General features: G+C 44.0%; 1 protein-coding gene across 4 annotated transcripts in view; it reads right to left on the reverse strand.

The window, feature by feature from the left end:
• Nucleotides 1-585: 585 nt before the first annotated feature.
• The window catches only part of map3k13 (mitogen-activated protein kinase kinase kinase 13), a 34,165-nt gene continuing 13,474 nt past the window's right edge, over nucleotides 586-21,276 (reverse strand). The window contains exons 1-14 of one of the 4 annotated variants that reach the window (XM_073474340.1): nucleotides 16,271-16,396; nucleotides 10,610-11,322; nucleotides 9,265-9,448; nucleotides 8,956-9,147; nucleotides 7,951-8,109; nucleotides 7,696-7,854; nucleotides 7,401-7,509; nucleotides 7,057-7,166; nucleotides 6,671-6,787; nucleotides 5,623-5,778; nucleotides 4,714-5,467; nucleotides 4,551-4,621; nucleotides 4,113-4,404; nucleotides 586-3,755 (exon numbers count right to left, since the gene is read on the reverse strand). In XM_073474340.1, the coding sequence (XP_073330441.1) occupies nucleotides 3,654-3,755; nucleotides 4,113-4,404; nucleotides 4,551-4,621; nucleotides 4,714-5,467; nucleotides 5,623-5,778; nucleotides 6,671-6,787; nucleotides 7,057-7,166; nucleotides 7,401-7,509; nucleotides 7,696-7,854; nucleotides 7,951-8,109; nucleotides 8,956-9,147; nucleotides 9,265-9,448; nucleotides 10,610-11,255 (3,051 nt within the window). In that variant the 5' untranslated portion in view covers nucleotides 11,256-11,322; nucleotides 16,271-16,396 and the 3' untranslated portion in view covers nucleotides 586-3,653. Of the gene's footprint in view, nucleotides 3,756-4,112; nucleotides 4,405-4,550; nucleotides 4,622-4,713; nucleotides 5,468-5,622; nucleotides 5,779-6,670; nucleotides 6,788-7,056; nucleotides 7,167-7,400; nucleotides 7,510-7,695; nucleotides 7,855-7,950; nucleotides 8,110-8,955; nucleotides 9,148-9,264; nucleotides 9,449-10,609; nucleotides 11,323-16,203; nucleotides 16,397-21,276 lie in introns of those variants that run through there. The other 3 variants (XM_073474341.1, XM_073474338.1, XM_073474339.1) reach the window with 3 other exon arrangements.

Consider the following 21,276-nt stretch of genomic DNA (forward strand, 5'->3'; position numbering starts at 1 on the left):
TGAATATACAGTATATAGCTTACTGTATACAATGGATCAACCAATTATTTTTGGATCCAATATTCAACAATTTTCTGATTATCGGAATAAGTTGATTTAAAAAAAAAAAAATCATGATGCTTTGGCTCTGATGCAACCCGCAATCTGCAAAGTTACTAGTAACTAAATTTACTCAATAAATGTAGTGGAGTAAAAAGTACAATATTTGCCAAGATTTTCTTAAAAACTATTTTGATTTTCAAACTTTCATTTCATATAGAAATTATACATTTTCATTTCATAACAGGGTTGTAGCCTCCAGTCATATCCTCAGTATTTTTTCTGGGAATTTGGTGTATTTTAATGATCTACGGAGGAGATGACACAAATAATTACAGACGTCATGTGTGGTGTTTTTTAAGTCCACATCAGGTATTCTATATAAAGTGTCTTCAGATGTGGCCGGTGTTAACTGAAGGGAGTTAGTGTTCTCCACCAAAATCTGTGGCCTTTGATACAAAACTTTATGTAGAGGAATAAAAAATGACTGAAAATATAATATGAAAATATATCTACTGTGTGACAGAAGAGACAGACCACCACATGTTGGGTACAGTACATCAGCATTTATTCCATGCAGTTGTTTGCTCTGATTTTATTCTCCCAGATACCCTTTGCACTGTACACTGGATAATACAGGAAACTGACAGGATTGGTTGATCGTAATGCCATTCAACAGGAAAGGGAGTTTGGAAATGAAAGTAACAAAGAAAACAGATGTTTGATACATGGGATGAGGCAACATGATGTCCACAGTTAGAGACAATTTCACAGAAATTCAAATGTAAGTAACTGGTATTTTGATTAAAAATGAGAGGGAGGGATCTCTGCCTTCAGGCTTAGTGTTTCATTTACCCTGCTGTGACAGTCCACTGACTGAGTGACTCCTTATAGCTTTTGTCAAGATAACAAAAGCTTTAGAAACACTTGATGTTACTAAATACTGATGTTAAGTCTGCTAAATCATGATCTAAATGATGAATGGTCCCCTGCAGGGTCACAAAGATAAAAATGACATCAGATTCCCGTGATATGACAATGCCTTTGTTCTCCCATACAAATACTGTCCTCTTCCCGTACCACTTCATTGTGCTTCCTTTAAATAATACTTTTCAGGAGAAATCATAGGTCATGACATTTCTGAAGCTGCCTGAAATTAAAAAGAAACTCAACACCTTTTTCCAGTCATTCATAATAAATTAATTCAATAATCATGTAGGCCAGCTACAAAGAAAAAAAAAAAAAAAACAAGAATCAAAATTAAATTAAAACTTTACAACAATCATACTTCACAGGATATATGCCAGAAAGACAATGTTATTATTAACAGCTTGATCGGATTACCCAGTCATTACAATACACTAGGTTATTTCACACGTACGTAAACAGAGTGAAGAAGGTTGAAGGAGGATCAAGGAAAGGCAGCAGCTGCTTTCGGTCATTTATCCATCAGTACAGTTTTAGATTCACCTTGTGCTACTCGGTTCTTACGACTCACACCCTCCTGTAGTCTTCAATACTGATGTAATACACATTTTCTGATCAATTTCATCATCGACAGGAGCTCGAAGCTGTCGGAGCTGTGCGATACGTTAAAGGGAGAAGACAAAAAAGGATTACATTACATTTTACAGATGTTTATGTACAGGTGTAACTAACACTGAGATGAGGTTGTTTGAAAACCAAGAGCAGTGTGAATGCTCTGTGGCCTTGTCTCTGGCTTATATTTCCTAACTTTTGAAACTCAGCCGTCTGCATACACTTGAGCTGACATCTTGACATCATTATCGTTAAATTCAACCCTGGCTGGCGAAGTAAGTAGTAAGGAGGATAACAGGGATAAAAATAAAGCTCTCGCAGGTGCAGTATCCCTTTTCATAGACAACAAGACAAAATAGAGTAATATTGCTGGGGTTCTTGGGAAACAGCAGATCATTTGAAGGAATCGAACCAGGACGTTACATAACACAAGGAGAAGAAAGTCATTGTAACTGTCGCCATCTGGTGGCTGTGATTATATTGCTCCTGCTGTCAATCGGCAACATAAAAACCTGAGCATCAATATCTGGAAAGGCAAGATCACGAAATTAATGGGACAATTTAAAATAAGCTGTTTGACACTTGCTGCTCTCCTCTAGCCACCAGTCACTGTAGTGTGTCTAGCCAGCTAGACGCCGCGGATCCTGAGCCAGCAACTTCATTCTCACCTGAGCTCCGACTTACTGTATATTATTGCTGTTTGATTCACTACAGCACAAAAAAAACAAAATGATGAGCATTTTTGGGACTTATTACCCTGCTAAAAAATGGTACATGGGAGACGCTGCACCTAGTAATTAGAAGAAATGAGATACTGCACCTGGATTGCAACTAAAACGCTCTACATGTCTACAACATTAACAACAATGGGTTGAACATCAAGGCTAGCATGGTCCGTAAATATGTGCCACTCGAAGAAGACTCCTACATACGACAATTGGTCCAGTCCAGTTTCTCGCAGTCCTCGAACAATCCTGAGATGAGACTTGAAACTGTGATGTCTAATGGAGAGGAGAGGGCTTCACACACACACACACACACACGCACACACAGACACACACACAGACACATTCACACTGATAACTCCCTCAACGACTCTGGTCATGACATCTGATTGATGATGACAATGACGTTGGCGTGTCTCGAGGAAGGATGAGCTGGGTCACAGAGGAAGAGTCTTTTTTTATTTATTTATTTTTTTAAATCTCTTCATCTCTGCTGCTCTGCTAGCTTGTCCCCTTCATGCAGTCTTCTGGCAGCTTTTTTTGCAGTTAGCAAGCTGCGCGGGCATGCTGGGACAGTTCAGCGGGGATCCTGATGACGAGACACATGTGGTGTTTTTCTTTTTTTTTAGGGAGGGAGGGAGTCCGGTTGCGAGGCAGGTTGTTCATGCTGGTGTTCACACGTTTTTTTTTTTTATGAGCTCCCCATTCCCCACTCAGCATGGTGGGGACGGGATGGAAGGAGAGGAGGTGAGGGGAACTGTCTGCACTGTAAACTCATAAGAAAGCAGGTCGGTCTTACTCGAGGAGAAGGGAGTCCTTGTTGGTTTGGTCTGAAACAGTAAGATGCTGAGAGCAATCCCACAATAGCAGTGACCTAACTCCACACTGCTAGTTGTCAGCGTCTGATACATCAGCGCCCCAACACATCCTCCTTCTCATCATCATCATCTCAGTCTCTCCCCAACACACAGTTAGCCCATGCTCAGTTTCAAAATGTCAGGTTTTTGTTCTCTGTTCAGATCAGAGAACATACAGAAGTCCTGAATTTTCCTTCAAAACTCAGACAAAAATAAATTATGAATGTTACACTATCTACTGTACATTATCATTCAAAAGGGAATCCCTGCCATGGGTTGCCTGGATGCTGTGCTAGAGATGAGGGTCTTATGAAGGGAAGGGTAGGGGGTTGGAGGGGGTTCTGGGAGAGATTGCATGGGGGCTTTTGCTATAGGGAGCTTTTGTTTACACTGTCGTCCTCTTATTGCTGTGTTTTCTGCAGGGCAGAGTGGGACACGACGGCCTCCAGGCAAAAAAACCAAAACAAAACAGAAGCGAGCCCTAGGGCGGGTTTCACCATGAGGAAGGAGCACCGACTTTGTTGTTTCTGATGGTGGCATCGGAGCACTCTGCTTCTGACGAATCACAGTCCGAGTCCCCGAACTGGAGCGGGTTCTGAGAGAGAGATGAGAGAGACGGACGCAGGAACATCAGCACAGAGGACAGCTAAAGTGATCATGGACTTTGATATTTTAATGCTTTGCTCATTAACTGCATTTTAATCTACATAATATCTATGTATTAAGACATATAATAGGGTACAACTAATCTTTTAGTTTATTAAATGTCAAAAAAAGTATGAAGATTCTTCATTTATTTTCATAAACGACAAAGAACGACCTTTTGAATCTGTCCACTAGTTGTTGATATATTTCGGTCTGGACCAAACAGACTGACATTGCTATCCCTGGAGGCACGCTGCTAAAAATACTGACCTAACACAACAGGACCACACTCATCCACAGTACTGACCTCGTAGCTGTGTTCATCCGAGCACAGTTTTCCCAGCGAAATCTGGGTCTTCACCCTGCGGACGGCGCACTCCTTGTCAGAGAGGCCGTCAGACTGGGTGGAGATGTCGATGGGGATGTCTGGTGTGTGCGACAGCAGCTCGTCCAGGTGCTCCTCCTGACTGGCGCTCATCCTCTCCAGGGGCCCGCTGTGGGAGTGGTCGCTGGTGTTTCCCTCCTCTCCGTCAGACACAGACAGGTTCTCTGAGCTGAAGGTGGAGTAGGACTGGAAGCTGCTCATACAGCGGTGAGGTCTGTGAGGGAGCAGAGGAACAATTATTAACGTGTACCTATACTGATCTTTTCAGCCATATAACGCTTTGTAGTTTTCTTTTGTTGCACCACATGATGTAACAGTGTTACAACACAGTGACGGTCAAGGTATCAAACTGTATTTTACCTCTGTCTCCTTGGAAACTCCACTTCACTATCAACCTCCCCCTCCTCCTCCTCAGATGACTCATCGCCACCCTATGAGAGAAGCAATTACAGCTGTTAATCACCCATCTTTCACCTAACAAAATCACAGTACAGACTGATTCAAGGCCTCCAGCTGTGCTCACCTTCCTGAGAGGTCTGAGAGTGCGGGGCAGTGCACTGGGCAGGGTGTGACTGTGTTGGCATGCCTCTTGTTCCTGTGGCTCGGCCTTCTTCGTAGCCTCTCCCTCTAATGCCAGATCTTTGCCTGGAACCACCAAAGAGGTCGGGGCGCTTTCCTGGGTGTTGAGCAGTGAGTAGTGGGACAACTCTGGGTGGTTGGATGCAGGCGGGGTCTCCTGACAGTGTAGGCAGCCAGGGAAGGGGTGAGCCTGGCAGCAGGGACACAAAGAACCAGCACCAGCACCTGGGACAGGATTGGAGCTGGTGGATGAAGTCCGCTGTCGTGTGTCTGCATCCACAGCAGTGGATATGAGGTCAGGGCTGGAGCCAGACACGCGGCGCTGCAGGTGGTCCGTCTGAGGGCTACGGAGGGCGGCGGCGGGGCCGAAGTAGCGCAGGTTGTTGGCACAGTTGACGACGGCCTCCTCGCGGCCCTTCAAGGGGAGGAAGGGCCCCTCGGTGGGTGGGTGGTGGTGGTGGTGATGGTGGAACTGCTGCTCCTGAAGAGACTGTGTCTCTTCTAACGGCCCAGCGATAGGCTTCAGCAGCCCAGGGAACTCACTGTGGCTTCCTTTGCTGTTGGCGCGGCGGTGACGAGGCTTGCTTCTGTACCGGGCTTTGCCGGGAGGCGTGGACACCTTCGGGCTGGCTGATAGTGGCGAGGGGGAGGGGAGAGGGTCGACGCTGGGGATGCCATCAGAACGAAGCAAGTCAGGCCTGTAAGAAATGCATTCGGCGGCATTAACGAAATGTATCTAAGCTAAGAAGGATAGTCACTTATTCAATATGACTGAATGTAAATCCCATCTATATAAGGCATGCTATGCTAATGGATGTATAGCAACTGGAACTTTTTGTGTTTAGTTTCACACCTTTTAGTGGGGGGCATCCCAGGTTTGTGGGAAATGCTTCCTTTCTTCTTAATGAGCTTCTCCACGGCGTTGGACCTGACGATGGGTCTGACCAGGTGACGCTTGTAGGTGCCGGGATATTTCTTCTCCACTGCCTGCTCTCTCCTGCAGGGATGTCTGGATTAGTTTAGAGTTATAGAACAATAAACAGCATTCACATTCAGTTCTACAGAACGTTATCTTTACTCCAAACACTGGACTGATATGATTTTACAAGAAAGAATTTAAAGGGGCACTGTGTAGTTTTGGAGAAGAAATTCAAACTCATAATATTTACAATATTGATGAGGTAATAATACAAACATTAGAAATATCAGAAACTCAAGGTCCCCAGAGCACTGTTTGAAGCTAGAAAGGTGGCAGGGTCTGCCAAATATAAACAAAGTAAAACAGTATGAAATTGCATTGTCCTTTAAGGTCAGTTTGTTTATTCCGTTAATTCAGTCATGAAAATGAAGACAGTTTCATTATTTAGTTTGTTTAGGCATAAAAAAAAATATCAGTCAATGAAGATCTTTCTCTTCTCGTTAAAATTTCTTCCCCAAAACAACATGCAGTGTAGTGCACCTTTAAGTAAATTTTAAAAAACTATTAACGTGTCTGTTTCTGTGAAACACAAGACAACATACACAGCAATTATTTAGAACAGGAGAGAAAGCCTCACAGGTTGAAAAAAAATAAGTCAAGGAACTGGCAGCAAATGAAGGGAGGAAATAAATTGGCACTGTTTTTAATTGAGTCATTCCCCAGCAAAGACAAATAAATGCCGAAGAAGCTCAGGCGGATATGTGATGTGACTCAAAAAATGCCCTATTGTGCAGTGACTTTTTATTTCTTCTGTTCTTCTCGCTAGATGAATATGCTCTCAGTTGTCTTGCCAGGCCATTGTAATAATTAAAAAAGTTCCATTACTTTAAAATAATTTTGACAAGGAGGAAACAGACATACACTGACAACCAGTAAGGCTTGATAATGGAAGGAAGGAGCAGTGATAAATAACTTTACGTACTTCATTAGCTCCTTCTCTCGGACCTCCAGCTGCAGCATGATGGCACTGAGCTCCATGTAGAGGTTGTTGGCCCGCTCCAGTTTCCTCTCATAGTGCTCCCGGATGTCCAGAGCGTGCCTGAATGTGTACAGGAAATGCAGACAAATGTTTACATCGTTCACACCAAGTAATAATTCCATACACAAGTAATTAAATTGCCGTTAAAACACACAATGGTCTAACATGCAAAAGCCTTTCTGATGCATTTAAATGGAAAAATACATCTGTGCAGTAGAGTAGGAGATGCTACAGAATTTGTTTACTTGTTACTGACAGACAGAGATAATCCATCCCATTAACAGAAAACATGTTTTTATGAAATGAGGTTATGTTTTCCTCTATCTTACCTGAGTTCATCCCGCCTGCGTCGGATCAGCTCTTCGTCCAGCCTGTGGATGCAGGTGCCTTCGCTTTTGATCTTCTCAAAATGTTTCTTCACTTCCTCCCTCCACTCTGACTGTAATATGGATGGACAGAGAAAATAATGCTGACAACCCACTCGAAGACAGAAACGTCATCAGATGATTTAAACCCTGCGCTGTGTCAAAAAGAAACAATATCATCTTGAACTACTGTCTTTGGCTTGAGCTCTACACTCATTGTAAGCACGTATCAAACTTGTTTTAAGAAAAGAAGCGTCTAGAACCTTGTGACTTAAATAAAGAGAAGGTTATTGTGTTATAGTGCTAACCTGAGACTTGAAGTAGGTCTCCTGAGGAGCTCCGAGGACATCAGCAGAGGCAATGTCGAGGTGTAGGAGGATCTGACGGAATGAAGGCCTATTCCTGGGTTTGCCTTGCCTTGAATCAGCAAAAAAAGGAAGAGGGGAGAAAATTAAATTGGTAAGAATGCCCCGATTTTAAGTTGCAGTTTGGGGTAATCCTGTGTGGTGCATCATTAGCATTTATCTTGAAGAATAACTTCAATATTTTAGCAGATGTGGTGGACAACGATGCTACTAAACATAATACGTGATCCACACTCACCATGTTTGTTTCATGAGGATTTTGAAGCCATCCGGGCAGGTGGAGGGGACAGGAAGGTGAAGACTGTTGCTGCCGACGCCCCAAATAATGGCAGAGGAGTCCACATCTTTGTAGGGAATCTCTCCGGTCAGCAGCTCCCATAACACAACTCCAAATGACCTGCAACACATGAGTTAAGAGAGTAAGGACTCACCACAGACTTTTATCTATGATGTTTTCTATTTTCAAACATTTTAAATTTGTGTCAGTACTCACCAGATGTCCACTTTTTCAGACACAGGCTCGTTTCTTATCACTTCCGGTGCCATCCAGGCCACCGTACCGGCAAATGACATCTTTGTACTTTTGTCACTGAGCTCTTTGGACGTTCCAAAGTCTGAGATTTTCACAGTGTCGTTGTGGGTGACCAAAACACTAAAACAGAGGACACAGAAGACTTGTTGGCAAGGTCAGACCAAAAAGGACAGACAATATCTCCTACTTTACAGATGTCTTATGATGATCTATTGATAATCTACTGTATAGAAATACTATAGTTTTTGTAAAAACATGTTTACTTTCATATTGGACCTGAACGCTTTCAGACAGATTAATCTAGGTCAGATGCCCTCAGTTAAACACCAAGTTTTTCCTGTTACATTCGACTGGTTTTAAAGCGGTGTGAGTTCATTTTGCAGCGTTTCAATCTAAGCCTTAAAGACTCAGCTGTTACAGAAGCACATTTCTGCATCTGAATCACCCCATTAGCCGAATGAGGCTGACCTTTCAAGCACATTCAGCCCGCGATCGTTCTGCTGACTAATACAGTGTTTGGCACTGCTGCGGCATGAAGATATTGATTAGAGGAACAGGGCTACAGTGTGCAGAGGATGAGACAGGACGAGCAGGAGGAGACAGGACACTGTGTCTTACTCTTACGATGGGGCGACTAGCTTTTATGAATTCTGAGAATGGCCTTTGAGTTAATGTCAGAGCTGAAAGGATGAATTGTTGTTGTTGCTGTGGGCTAAGAAATCTTGAAAAAGGCTGTTGAGCTGTTTCCTGAAATTTACAGATCAGCTGCTGCATGTTAAGGACAGAACAAAAACATACTAAACTTTCCTGGAAATCAGAAGGGAATATCAAACTTTCTGCTTTTTATACTGCAGCAATTTCATTTAATTTAACTGTATTTTTATTGTAATTCAACACAATTGTAAATCTGGGTCCTGCTCAATGGTTTTTGATCAAATAAAGATTGCTCATGAAGCAGAAACTCACTTGGGAGACTTGAGATCTCTGTGGATGATCTTGTGCAGGTGTAGGTAGTTCATGCCGCTGGCGATGCCTGAGGCCCAGTCCACCAGCATCCTGGGGGTCACTTTCCTCCCCGCCCTCAACACCTCATACAGTTGGCCCTGGGCACAGTACTCCATGATGATGCAGTAACAGGGTGCCTGAGTGCACACGCCCCTAAGATGGTGAAAACACATCAGAAACACATTTAGAGATCAACACCTGTCAACCAGAGATCTACCAGCTAAAACAAGAAGAAAATATCAGATAACATGCAAGTGGTTGTAGACTTACTTGAAGCTGATGATGTTTGGGTGCTTGAGTTTCCGCAGGTGTTTAATGTCCGTCTCCTTCTGCTCGCGCACCTTCTTGATGGCCACCTCTTCAGAGCGGAACTTGCCCAAGAAGACGGCTCCTTGTGCACCGCTGCCCAGCCACTGCAGCTCCGAAATCTCCTCAAATGGAACCTCCCACATGTCTGGAAACAAGTGAAGTATATTTTTTCAAAATAAAAGCTAAAAAAAAGGTGTTCATAATGTTCTTCCACAAGTTTGGGTCGACAAGCTAAAATGTCATTTATTTGTGCAAGACAAATACAGAAAGATAAAGACATTAGCTGCCAGCAGGAACGCCGTAGGGCGAAAATGTTGACAGGTTAAACCTCCATGAAACACTGAATGAATCGATACTGTTACTGCTGTTCAAGGGATAGAGAAAATATCTATTGATGTGTATATCCATCAGTATAACGCCTGTATCAATACATAGGTGACCAACTGTTTTGTTTGTTATACCATGTTTAACTGTATTCCAATATGTTCTTGAAAATATAAAGTATAAAGTAAAAAAGAGAGGGGGGGGTTGGTTGATCTGCAGGACTATTTCATGGCTGGGCGAAGTTACTTCTTTGAGGTTCCACTGTTTGTCTGGCAACCTCACAGTGACAACAAGACTCCAGGAAGTGAAAATAAAAAGTGAAAATGTCAAACTACCCCTTTAAAATGTGAAACTTAAATGTCATGAAGTTTATTTCTCCTGGAAGCATCCTAAATGAAATTTACAGATGTGTGGCACAGCACAACAAAACACAGAAAACATGGTTAAACATGGTAACACTAAATATCGTATTTCATATTTTTAAGCCACACTGAGCAAAAATAAACCTAAAGCCCTGTGCAACACTGCTATAAATGACTTAGAAACAGCTCAAACAGTGAGTCATATGCTCTTCCATCCTCGTTATGTGGTTTGGAAGCGTAGCACTGAAGCTACAGTATGCTGCTGAGATCTCCAGCCCACCACATTTAGACATTAGCTGATCAACCACAAAACCCAGCCCAGTTCTGTCTGACCTCGACTCGTATCCTGTAGCCTCTGTGTCCAGCCTGTGCAGGCAGCCCTGCAGCAAGGTGAGTCTACCTTTACCATGACCTCAATTCAAACTGACAGCTGTATAGCTTCACACGCAACACACAGTAGGATGAAGCTAAAGATGGATGTTCAGTTACGGTTAGCAGAAACAGGGAGGGAATCTGAAGTTTGTTTCTCTGAGGCCTTAAAGGGATGTCTGAGTTAAACTCAAAGCATTTAGTTTCCTTAATTAAAGCCATGCAGGAATGAAAAAACAAACAGAACCAACCTTGCTGTTGTAGCTTGTATTCTGTGGAGTAGGTCTTCCCTATGATATTCCAGACAGGCCGCAGACATCCAAACAGCCCCTCTAAGAAGCCGCCTGACCCTGGCCCGGCTCGGTGGAAGTGCAGCTTGATGTCATCAGGGTGGTGATGGTGGTGGCCCTGTCTCCCCTCTCCACTCTGGTGCATGGGACATTCCCCTTCTCCCATCTGCTCCTCCATCCCACTGCCACATCCACCGTGCTCGCACGAGGCCGGCGATCCTGCTTCCTCATGGTCATGCTCCTGCAGCTGGAGCACGCTGTTGTCAAAGTGCCCACCCTCGCTCCGAGTCGAGTCCACGCTCAAGGCTGTGTTTGGGGGACTTATACCCCCCAGCATTGAGTCCTCATCCTGGCCCGGAGTCTGCAGCGTCTGCAGGGGAACGGGCAGGTGCGTTGGCGGGGCCAGGTCTGTGATAATCTGAGGAGGTAAATTGGAGGCAGGGGCCTGAGGAGGCTGAGGTTGGGAGTTGGGCGAGTTTGATTTCTTCATGGCCTCCCCGACCACGGTGAGTTTGAGCTCCTCCTTCAGCTTACCCACCAGCAGACTGGGGCAAGAAGTCCACGAGAGCACCTCGGGGGAACTACCCATGGTGTCGTGCATGTGCATGGGCTACCCAGTGATGAGGAGTCGGGCGCGTCCTAACACACTGGTTTGACTGAATGCTGAAAATCACCTGCAGATACAGAACAAGACAGAGAGACAGGTTAGCTAAAATTATAAAGTAAGTGGCAAATGAAATGCAGATTAAAAAAAAACACAGATGACTGCAGACACTTCTGATGCAACGTAAACATGAATATAACTGTTGCCATGGGGCTCTATTACTTCCACAAAGAGAAGTGCAATCCTCTCATTTCCTCTCATAGATCTGGGATTGAAAGAGCTTACATTAATTATGATTATTTTTAACTATAAAGTGAAAACACTGCTGTAAAAAAATATCAGGATTTAAAACAGCATAAGAGACAGTGTTGCTAAATGAAAGACGTTGCAAAGTAGATCCTAATAATGGAATTCTGGGAAATTTCAGGGAAACAGTTGGACTTAACCAATCACACAAACACAGACACACAGACACACACACACACACACACACACAAGTGGGGCTTTACTATGTTCTCTGTGAGGCAGTAACAGTATAGCTGGGATTAGTGGGGAAGTCTTGCTGTGTATTAGTGCTGCTGAGAGTGAAACATCTGGCACACACAGCCCGTTCTCACTGCTTAACCAGCCAGCTAGCCATAGCCACCACAGGCCGGTAACCTGCCGCACAGCAAACCTACTAGTTTCCTTCAGTCGCTGAATCACCAAGAGAAAATCTGTATCATCTCAATCTGCCTATTAGTGTTACACAAGAGACGCTGCAGAACCAGGGTCAAGAAAGAGATGCACCTTTCCTAAACGCCTAAACACAGAGCAACATGTTGTCTGTAGGGCTGCACGATATGGGGAAAAAATTATATAATGATTATCTTAATTGATATTGCAATTTGAGCAGGTTAAGTTTAATTTTCACTGAAGAAAAAAAACCTAATTAAAATCATGATTATGTGACTGGCACCTGTAGATCAATGGAGTCAGTGAACAAAGATACAAAACAGGAACCTAGTCCTAAAAACATTGCCTCACTACCATAGTTGTTGTTTAAAGGTGCACTATGTAGTTTGGGGGAAGAAATCAGAAGACAAAGACCTTTTTATGCCTAAACCAACTAAATAAACAAACTCTTCATTTTCATGACTGAACAAGTCAGGTTCAGTCAAGTTCCATCAGTTACGGAAAAAAATACAAATTTCTGAGTTTGTATTATTACCTCATTAATATTGTAAATATCAAAATACTGATTATATTGTCTTAGATCAAATTATTATGATAGCAAAAGTTTTAGTTTGTAGTTTGTCTTTCTTTCTTTTCATTATCTCCCTATTTCAGATGGCGTGCAATGCTCTTTCCAACAGTATCCTTTTCAACACTACCACTCAAAGTCAGAAATGATAAAATCCTACACGTGGGGGCTGTATTTTGTTGCAGCCGTAACTTACACCGTGTTTTCTGACAAACAGATGGCCATTTATCCAGCCGGTCTGTGCTTGTTTACCAATCCAGGCCAAAAAAAGCTGTACAAAACACTGAATCAATTGCTTTGCAAATGACACTTGATTCCCCCCCTGTTTTAAACCCATGAGGACATGGCCTTAGAAATCCAATCAAGTTTGAGGGGGCAGTAGAAAACACAGAGTGAGAGAGAGAGATAGTGCAAGGCTGTACAGTCGGGAACAGAAGATCAAAGTCCAGGAGGGAGGAGACAGAGAGGCAGAGCAGTGAGCTGGATCTGTGTTACGTGGACGTTTTCTGAGGGCGACAGGGCAGACAGGAAGTCCAATCCAAACGCACTTCGGTTATGTTGCCCTCTGCGGGGGAACGTGGGCATGAATGCACAGCTCTTCCTCAGCGTAGGTCAAACCACAATCAAGAGATCCCTCTAATACAGATCATTTTGCTGCTGAAATGATGCAAATGTGTTTTTTTAATTATGCATTCGTTGCCTTTTTGGATACTTGATAATAGAATAAAGAAGGGAAAATATGTGGAAAGAGAAAATGGATATTAAAAGTTCCTGACAGGACTCAAAGTGATGCTCACAGTTGCTCCACACAGATGCTGCTTACACATTTGTGCGAATGCATGTACTGTATCTGTGTGGGGTAACCTGAGCGCTGTGAGAGTGTAGCAGCTGCCAGGAGCTCATCTATAATGCAGGCCTGTCTCTAAGCAGGTTGCTGAGAGTGCAGGGGAAGGAGAGAATGCTCTCTCAGATATCCAATAAATCCGTCCCCTCCAAAGCCGAGACAATCGAGCCGTTCGAGTAGAGGCCCGCGCTGTAATTCCACCCTGTGGACGACTCTCAGAGCTGGGCTTGTGACGTGGGCCGCGGTGGGTGGATGTGGTCGGCTGGGCAGGAGAAACACGCACATGAAGACAAGCCCAGCACGCACAGTCACCCCTATATAACCTTACTAAAACTGCACAATTATCTCGCCTGAATAATGACTACAGAGCTCAGTCTGAGAGAAAATCTGACGCCTTTCAACTTCTTATAATTTTCATCCGTTTGTACTCTCTCTGCCCAATCTCTTTCCTCTTTCCTGAATCAGGGCCGAGTCTATGCATCTATATCTGACACCAAGAATAGGAAACGGACCTCTCGCTCCTTCCCATTAATCTCTAATGGAAGATCTCTATGGGCATAGAATCCCATGAATAATGTCTGCGCCTCATCAAGAAGGGTTTCGTTTACAGTCATTTATTTACAGGAACTTTCCGAAAGTGACCGTGATGACTGGGCAGAAGGAAGCGCTGACATACGTCCCTCTGATGCTGAAAAAATGCTTGCATGAATCTCTTTAGAGAAAGAAACAATGTGGATGCTGAACTGAATCATTAAAAAGAAGAAAGAGGGGAAGAGAGATAGAGGGAGAGAGAGAGAGCTAGAGAAATTATCAGGGGCTGATCCTTTAATCCCTCTACAGGCCTCTAGAAACAAGCTTGTACAAACAGACCGTATTCAGCCCTCCCCCTCCATATCTCCTCTACACACTTCCTTTCATTTATCGCCTCTCTTAAGGCGACCTTATGTCAGTGGTCAATAGCACAATGCACCATGGGAACTTTAGTATATGAACATACTGTACATACTGACAGAGAGAGACCTCACTGGTACAGTTATTGTATCACACTTTATTAGAGTGTGTGTGTGTGTGTGTGTGTGTGTGTGTGTGTGTGTGTGTGTGTGTGTGTGTGTGTGTGTGTGTGTGTGTGTGTGTGTGTGTGTGCGCACATGGCAGCTGGTGATGCAGGGGGATCAGGTTCAGAGAACACACACTCACACACACACATGCCTGGGGCGTGTCTGGCAGGATCCAATAATCCCACTACTCCCAGCAATCCACTGGGGAAGGCAGTTATTCTGTGCCACTCAGCAAATGCTACTCCAGTTTTTTAGATTGGGTTTCAAGGTACTGAAGCCTAACAAAAGCAGCTGGACCTCTCACCACATATTAACAGACCTTTAACATACACAGGAGGTGCTCGTCACATTCACACTCACGCAGCAGCATCAGTAGCAGCAGCAGCAGAGTCATCTGTGTCTCCATCACTCGTCTCCTCATTAAGGGGAGTCCTGCTGGGCCCCATAGGGGGAACCTCCCTTTAGGTGACAGCTGCGCCACCAACAAAGAACCAATTTAGCCCCTATCCCACCTCGTCATTCACACGTTACCATGTCAACACAGCATCCATCCTGACCTTCTGGTAGCAGTCACACTCGCTCTCATCCAACACTTTGGAGAGGCCAAAAAGCCCGGAGGTTGCTTTTATATCCACTGAGTCACATACGTATTGGTCTTTTTTTGAAGATCATGCTATAGCTTCTTACCTCAAAAGAAGATGGGTGCTAGTCTCAGCCTCACGAGCCACAAAACATAGTGAAAATAAATAGTGACAGCCCAATTATTGGATCTTGATATTTGCAATTTGTAAGATAAACGGAATCTGTGTTTTTTTTGTCCGATTGCCGCTAAATTAAATTAACTTATAAATGTGCTATTTTGGCTCTGATGCCTCTGCCTCTCTCTGTATGTAGTCAGAGACTCTGAAATAGCAGTGTTGGTGTTGTTCCTACAAAATTACAATTAATGATGCTCCACAACCATCATTTCAACTTACGAAACGGTGACGAAAAACACATCTAGAGCAAGCTGACAAGGCTGAGTGGGTTAGATATAGGACTCTCACTCAGGAGACATGGATTCGTATTCCATTTGAGATACATTATTGTGCTGTTCAGTTATTATTTTCCCTTTTTTTTCCGTTTTCTGATGAGCTTAAGGAAAATATGGTTTGGGTTAAAGTAGACCCTTTCACAATGTTTAACATGTGTTACAAAGGATAACTTCTTCCACAGGCGTATAGTCGCACAGCTATAACAATACAAAAACATGATTGGTCAGTTGCAATGATGGTCCTGGAACAAGATTAATTATGATGATGATGGAACAATAACAAAACGGCCATATCAGATCATGCCAGACCAATTACCGGCTCCAATATTCATCATTGGTCCAAATTATGTGAATCTCACTACTTTGGCTTTGATGCAGCTGCCTCACTCTATCTGTAGTAACCCAACTCAGTAATCTAACTCAGTGTGGGGCCCACAGCATTGTCTGATTGGTTACATGTCAAGAGTAATAGCCTATCAACCCCGAACAATCTGAATCTGCAAAGTAACTAGTAACTAAAGTTATCCCAAAAAAAAAAAAAAGATTAAAAAGGATGGAAATACTCAAGTAAATTACAAGTAACTCAAGACCAGATAACATCACAGTTTACTCTAAATTTTGAATATTAGATTTTCACTTTAACTGAAATTATATATCAGTGCCAAATATCAGCTAATAACAGATATCAGTATCGGCCCTGAAAAATAAAAAAATATAACTTCATTCAACTTCATCATTAGACAGAGATGTATGACTGTGGCCCAGGGTCAGACCTTTTCACAGATACTGTCCAGATCCGACGTCCTGGAGAGCTCACTGCTGGAAGGAAAAGATAAATACCTCCTCCAGACTGTTTCTGTCCCTCCTGACCTCCTCTCTTGAAACAAATGGAGCACAAAATGGATGGTGAGAGCAGGACTCGTCTCCACTGAGCATCAATAAAAACAAAATAAACTGGACAAATACAAGAGTCTGTTATCAGACGGTCTCTAGCGTCTGCACTACACATGTGACCGTCTGTTATTCTGGGTCACAGTTGAACAGCTGAACTCTGCTATCTGTACTTGTTTCCCGAGTCAGTGCAGACTATGGACTTTCACAGCCAGTGTTTATCATGTGAGTAAACAATGTTACGAAACAGAAATCTGGGAACGAACTGCTTGTAGATCTCTTTCTGGTCATTGAGTCTGCCAAATTAAAAACACATGCAGCAATGTCAAAAACAGAGACCTCGGAAATATGATTCTGCCAGCAGAGTCCTGATTTGATTGTCGGGATGTGGGCCGATGTCTAAATCAGCTTTCCCTCGCTACCGTGGCCGTGAGCGCTGCCAGAGGGGATTGGACGGCCTGCTGTAGGTGGTTGAAAGTAATAATCTGCTGGTGCGCGGCGCAGTGAGCGGTGGAGGGGGAAATAAACAAATTCTGGCACAGCGTTCAGGCATCTGCCGTCACATGGCTGACATTTTCTCTATAATCTGCCTTTCTTCATATTCTGATTCCCTCTGGTGACTCACCTGGGCTGATTTAACAACCTGGTTGGCTGGAGGGGAAAGCGGGCCACAGGACAATAATCCCTGCCTGCCTAGCTGCCTGCCTGCTACCCGGGGTTTGACTGGTGTTGCTGGGCAAATGGAACAAGGTCAAAGCTGCAAGCCACGGGGAAAGTGCCAGGTGGGATCATCTGGAATACGCCTGGTTCGTTGTGAAGGCAGGAGGAGGAGGAGGAGGAGGAGGAGGAGGAGGAGGGCAGTCAGGTGGATGAATGAAACAGGCAGAGAGTGTGTAAAAACAGAACAGCTACACTTTGGCTTCTTCTTCTGAAGTCTAAAACATCAACATCTGAGTCATACTTTATAGAACTCAGCTGACCGACACGTTCTGGAGGCTGAAAGTGAATCTCAGAGTTGACATGGCTGTGAATAATTAGCACTCCAAACACACACACACACACACACACACACACACACACACACACACACAACTCATGCCTCAAATAGCCTCAGCCGGTACCAGCCAGAATCAGAGAAAATAAATAACTGAAGAAAAGAGTGTGCGCCATCGACACGTCACACACTCTCCCCTCCAGCTTCATTCTTCCAGCCTCTCAGCGAGGCTGCAGCCAGCACTGCAACCAGGACACACCGCATCCTAAAATCTGCAACTATCATGCACACCCTACTCCGAAAAAACTCCAACATCGGCCTTTTCAGTCGAGTAGACTCTTTGTCCCCATGTTCTTAACGATAAAGCTTTACAGAGCTCTGTTTATGAATGCTAACCAGATCTGTCCAGATAGATGATGAATGCAAACAGACAGAGAGGGATGGTGAGGGCCAAGGAGACAGTGGAGGGAAAGAATAGTTCAGAGAAAAGTAGAGGAAGAAAAGCAGATTAGGGAGACGGAAAAGGATACGGAGGGTTATGAGTGAGCGAGACGGAAGCAGAAAACAGAGAAAATAGAGAGACATAAAGGAGAAACTGCCTGTCTGCTTTACTGCTTGCGGCACGATACTGTACCGACCACGCTCCGATGGGAAAGACTCCCAGAGCGACAACAAAGGACACAAGAGGAGCCGGCTCCATGTGAACTGGGCCTGTCTGCCCTGCACGGCCAGGAGACAGGACACACACACATACACAAACACACTCAACACTGCACACCAGAGCAGCTGCTGCCACAACAATCCCCCTTGTGCTCTTTTAATAGGGACGGCCTGCCTGGCCCGCCAACAACAAGGGCTGAGGAGAGAGACAGACACACAAAAAGTGACACAACAGACAAACGCGCATGTTGCAGGAGACTGGCTGCGACTGACACCGTTATAACGGCTGCAATATGAAAATACACAAGGCTACGGAGCACAAAAAATAAATAGGGCATGTGAGTTTAACAAGAGGAAATGGGTGTTGGGCTTCTTTCGTCTGCATAAAGCCAAGAAATCAATGCACATTAGTGCTTCTGTCAGCTCCTGGGTTCATGCTATCCCTGCAACGTCAGCTTTGTTTTTATATTAAATCCTCTGGAGCAGCTCAAGTGAGACAATCTGGAAGAAAATATGGCAAACTCCTTGTGGATTTGAATATGCAGCCATTATTTCAAACGCTCAGTGGAGAATGCATGGATGGATGGAGCTCTCCCCTCCTCCTCCTCCTCCTCCTCCTCCTCCTCCTCCTGCTCTCCTCTAAAGCCCGGCTGCCGGCTACTCATCCAGTGCAGTTACATAAACATGCTTAGTAGCAGAGGACAGAGGTGGGCACACAGACACACAAACACACACACACAGCTTTCCTGCTGCCAATCCGAGGGAATAAAGAGATGTATGAAGATGCAAAGTGGGGGAGAAATGTCAAGTGATCGTGGACAAAGAGGACAAAAACACTTGTGCACATTGTGAAATAACTGTGCGCCAAAACACGTGTGTCCCAGAAAAGTCTGTCATCTCTGACCAACCAGCGTCATAATGCTTCAGAGTATCATTCGGCTGCTACATCAGGAGGAGGAGGGGCGGGTTTACCTTTACCTACGTCTCAACCTGTCCTTCAGAGGGCACGGAGATGTACTGCATCAAAAAGCAGCAGCAGCATCATCACAGCTGAGCCTAAAATAGCTCCTGCACGCACCAACGCACGACCGCTCAACACACTTCTGCAGCAGTGCCACTGAACAAACAATGACAGCTGATTCACAGACAAACAGCACACTTGACTTTGTCCTTGCAGACGTACACACAATCAAAGAAAACAAAAACACAAGCAGGAGAAGTACCTCCACATCACGCCACCTTCAGCTCAGAAGACACAGATTCAGCAGATTACTCACAGCAGACAGAGCTCAGATTCATGGTCCTCTCTCAGCTCAGAGGCAGGGATGGATAAAAAAAAAAAAAAAAGCCGGGGAAGAAAAGGCTGAACTGACGGTCAGGATTGGAGAAAAACAACAAGAAATGCACAGAGAGAGCGAGACGGAGACATTCCTCTAACTCTCGCAGCACCTGGGCCGTGAGTGGGTGGCCGGCGGCAGCGTCACCGGGTCGCTGAAGACCTGCTCACGTCACACTTTTCATGAATGGAGCTGTCTGACGCAGAGAGGACGCGGCTCAAAGAGCAGAGGAGGAGGAGGGAGGAGGGGGGGTGCAGGAGAGGTGGAGCTTTCTGCTCAGACTCAAGAGAGGAGGAGCGACGAGAGATGAAGAGGACAGAGGAGGAGGAGGAGGGATGTATTTCAAAGCAGAGCCAGCTGGGAACAGCAGGTTAGGCTGCGGTGGCGTCTCTGTAAGTAGGACAGACCGTTTCTGCACAAGAGAAAATCCCTTTGTGCCAAATCAGTAATCAGTTCTCTCCACACCAGTTTTATCAACATCCCACATTAGACTGCACACTGAATCCTGCGTTTCCAGCAGGGACTACCCAGCTCTGATAATGTGTGTATACAATGTCAGAAAATAACATGAAAAAGACAAATTTCCTGGCCTGACATCTCTGTTTTAAAACACAAAGATATTCAGTTTACTATCACATATCATCAAAATAGGCTGCTCCTCACTAGTGAGGAGCTGAAACCAGAGAGTTTAGGAAATTTGGGGCTTTAAAAATAACTAGAACGACTCCCAAGCTTAATCGAATATTCAAAAAGTCGTTTTTTGCTCTAAATACAAAGGACTCCTCTTTCTTTCAACATTGTCGTCAAACCAAGTGAAACTGTTTCTACATAGCAGGTCATTTGACTAAGAATTACAGGTACAGCAATGACTGATGGTGATATGTTCAGACTAATGGCTTTATTAATGGATGACTAATGTTTTATAGATCAGTTATATAAGCCATTCATTGGAAAAAAATCTGGAGTTTTCAGGAAAAATCCCTTTGGCTCCTGTGCATCTTCTTCTAGGACAACACTTGTGTAACCCTAAATCTTTGGGAAATTTGCCTTTCATATAAGTTATTATTGTAAATTATTATTATTATTATATTATATATACTATTATATAAACTTGAATGGCACCCAGTAGAGTGCATACCTCTGCCAAGGCCCAACAGTCCCCTTTAATTCAATCAAGCCTGATCCAATACCATATAAAACATATTTAAATCTGCTAGATGCTGATTTTTATTAGTATCCACATCAAATTGTCCTCATAGATATCAGCCACCGAAATACAAGTGATTTTTTTCATGCATTATTCCTGGAGAAATTCACGAAAATGTAAACAAAACACCATATCTTAAATGTTAAAGAAAATGGGGGGAAAAACTCCTGGATCCACACCAAGAGATTTAAAATAGCAGCTAGCAGCGGTGAGAAGAAGAACAGCAAACAAAAAACTGGAGAGATTAGGAGGTTTGGGAGCTTATTACCCTCCTAGCATAGCACGAGATCAACCGCCATATAAAAACAGACTGTAGATGATCATTATTACCATGTTTAGTATGTATAACATCACACTAGACACTTGTGTTACACGTCATGCCTCTTTTGCTTGCTGAACGGTGGCATGCTATCCAAAATCACACACTGCTGCGGCACAACATGACGTAAAGAAGGGTCTTCAATGCAAGGGCTACAGCACCACACCACAAACACAACCTTCTCCTGTAGTCAAATGAAGTCTGACTATGTGATTGTCATCATCACATTGTTTTGATTAACCTACACAGCTCGGCTTTCTCCACTGCAAGCTGATCAGTCACAGTCAGCATATGTGTGCTCCATGTTTATACATGACATTATGTACTAACATCATCTGACTTTGACCATTTTCTCAAATGTCTAATGTCGCAGAGCACTCAAACCTAAAAATCAAACCACCTGACAAGAGTCCAGATTCAGGGGAATGATCAAGTTCA

The sequence above is a fragment of the Pagrus major genome, chromosome 9 (genome assembly GCF_040436345.1).
Source record: "Pagrus major chromosome 9, Pma_NU_1.0".
In the NCBI taxonomy this organism is placed as follows: Eukaryota; Metazoa; Chordata; class Actinopteri; order Spariformes; family Sparidae; genus Pagrus; species Pagrus major.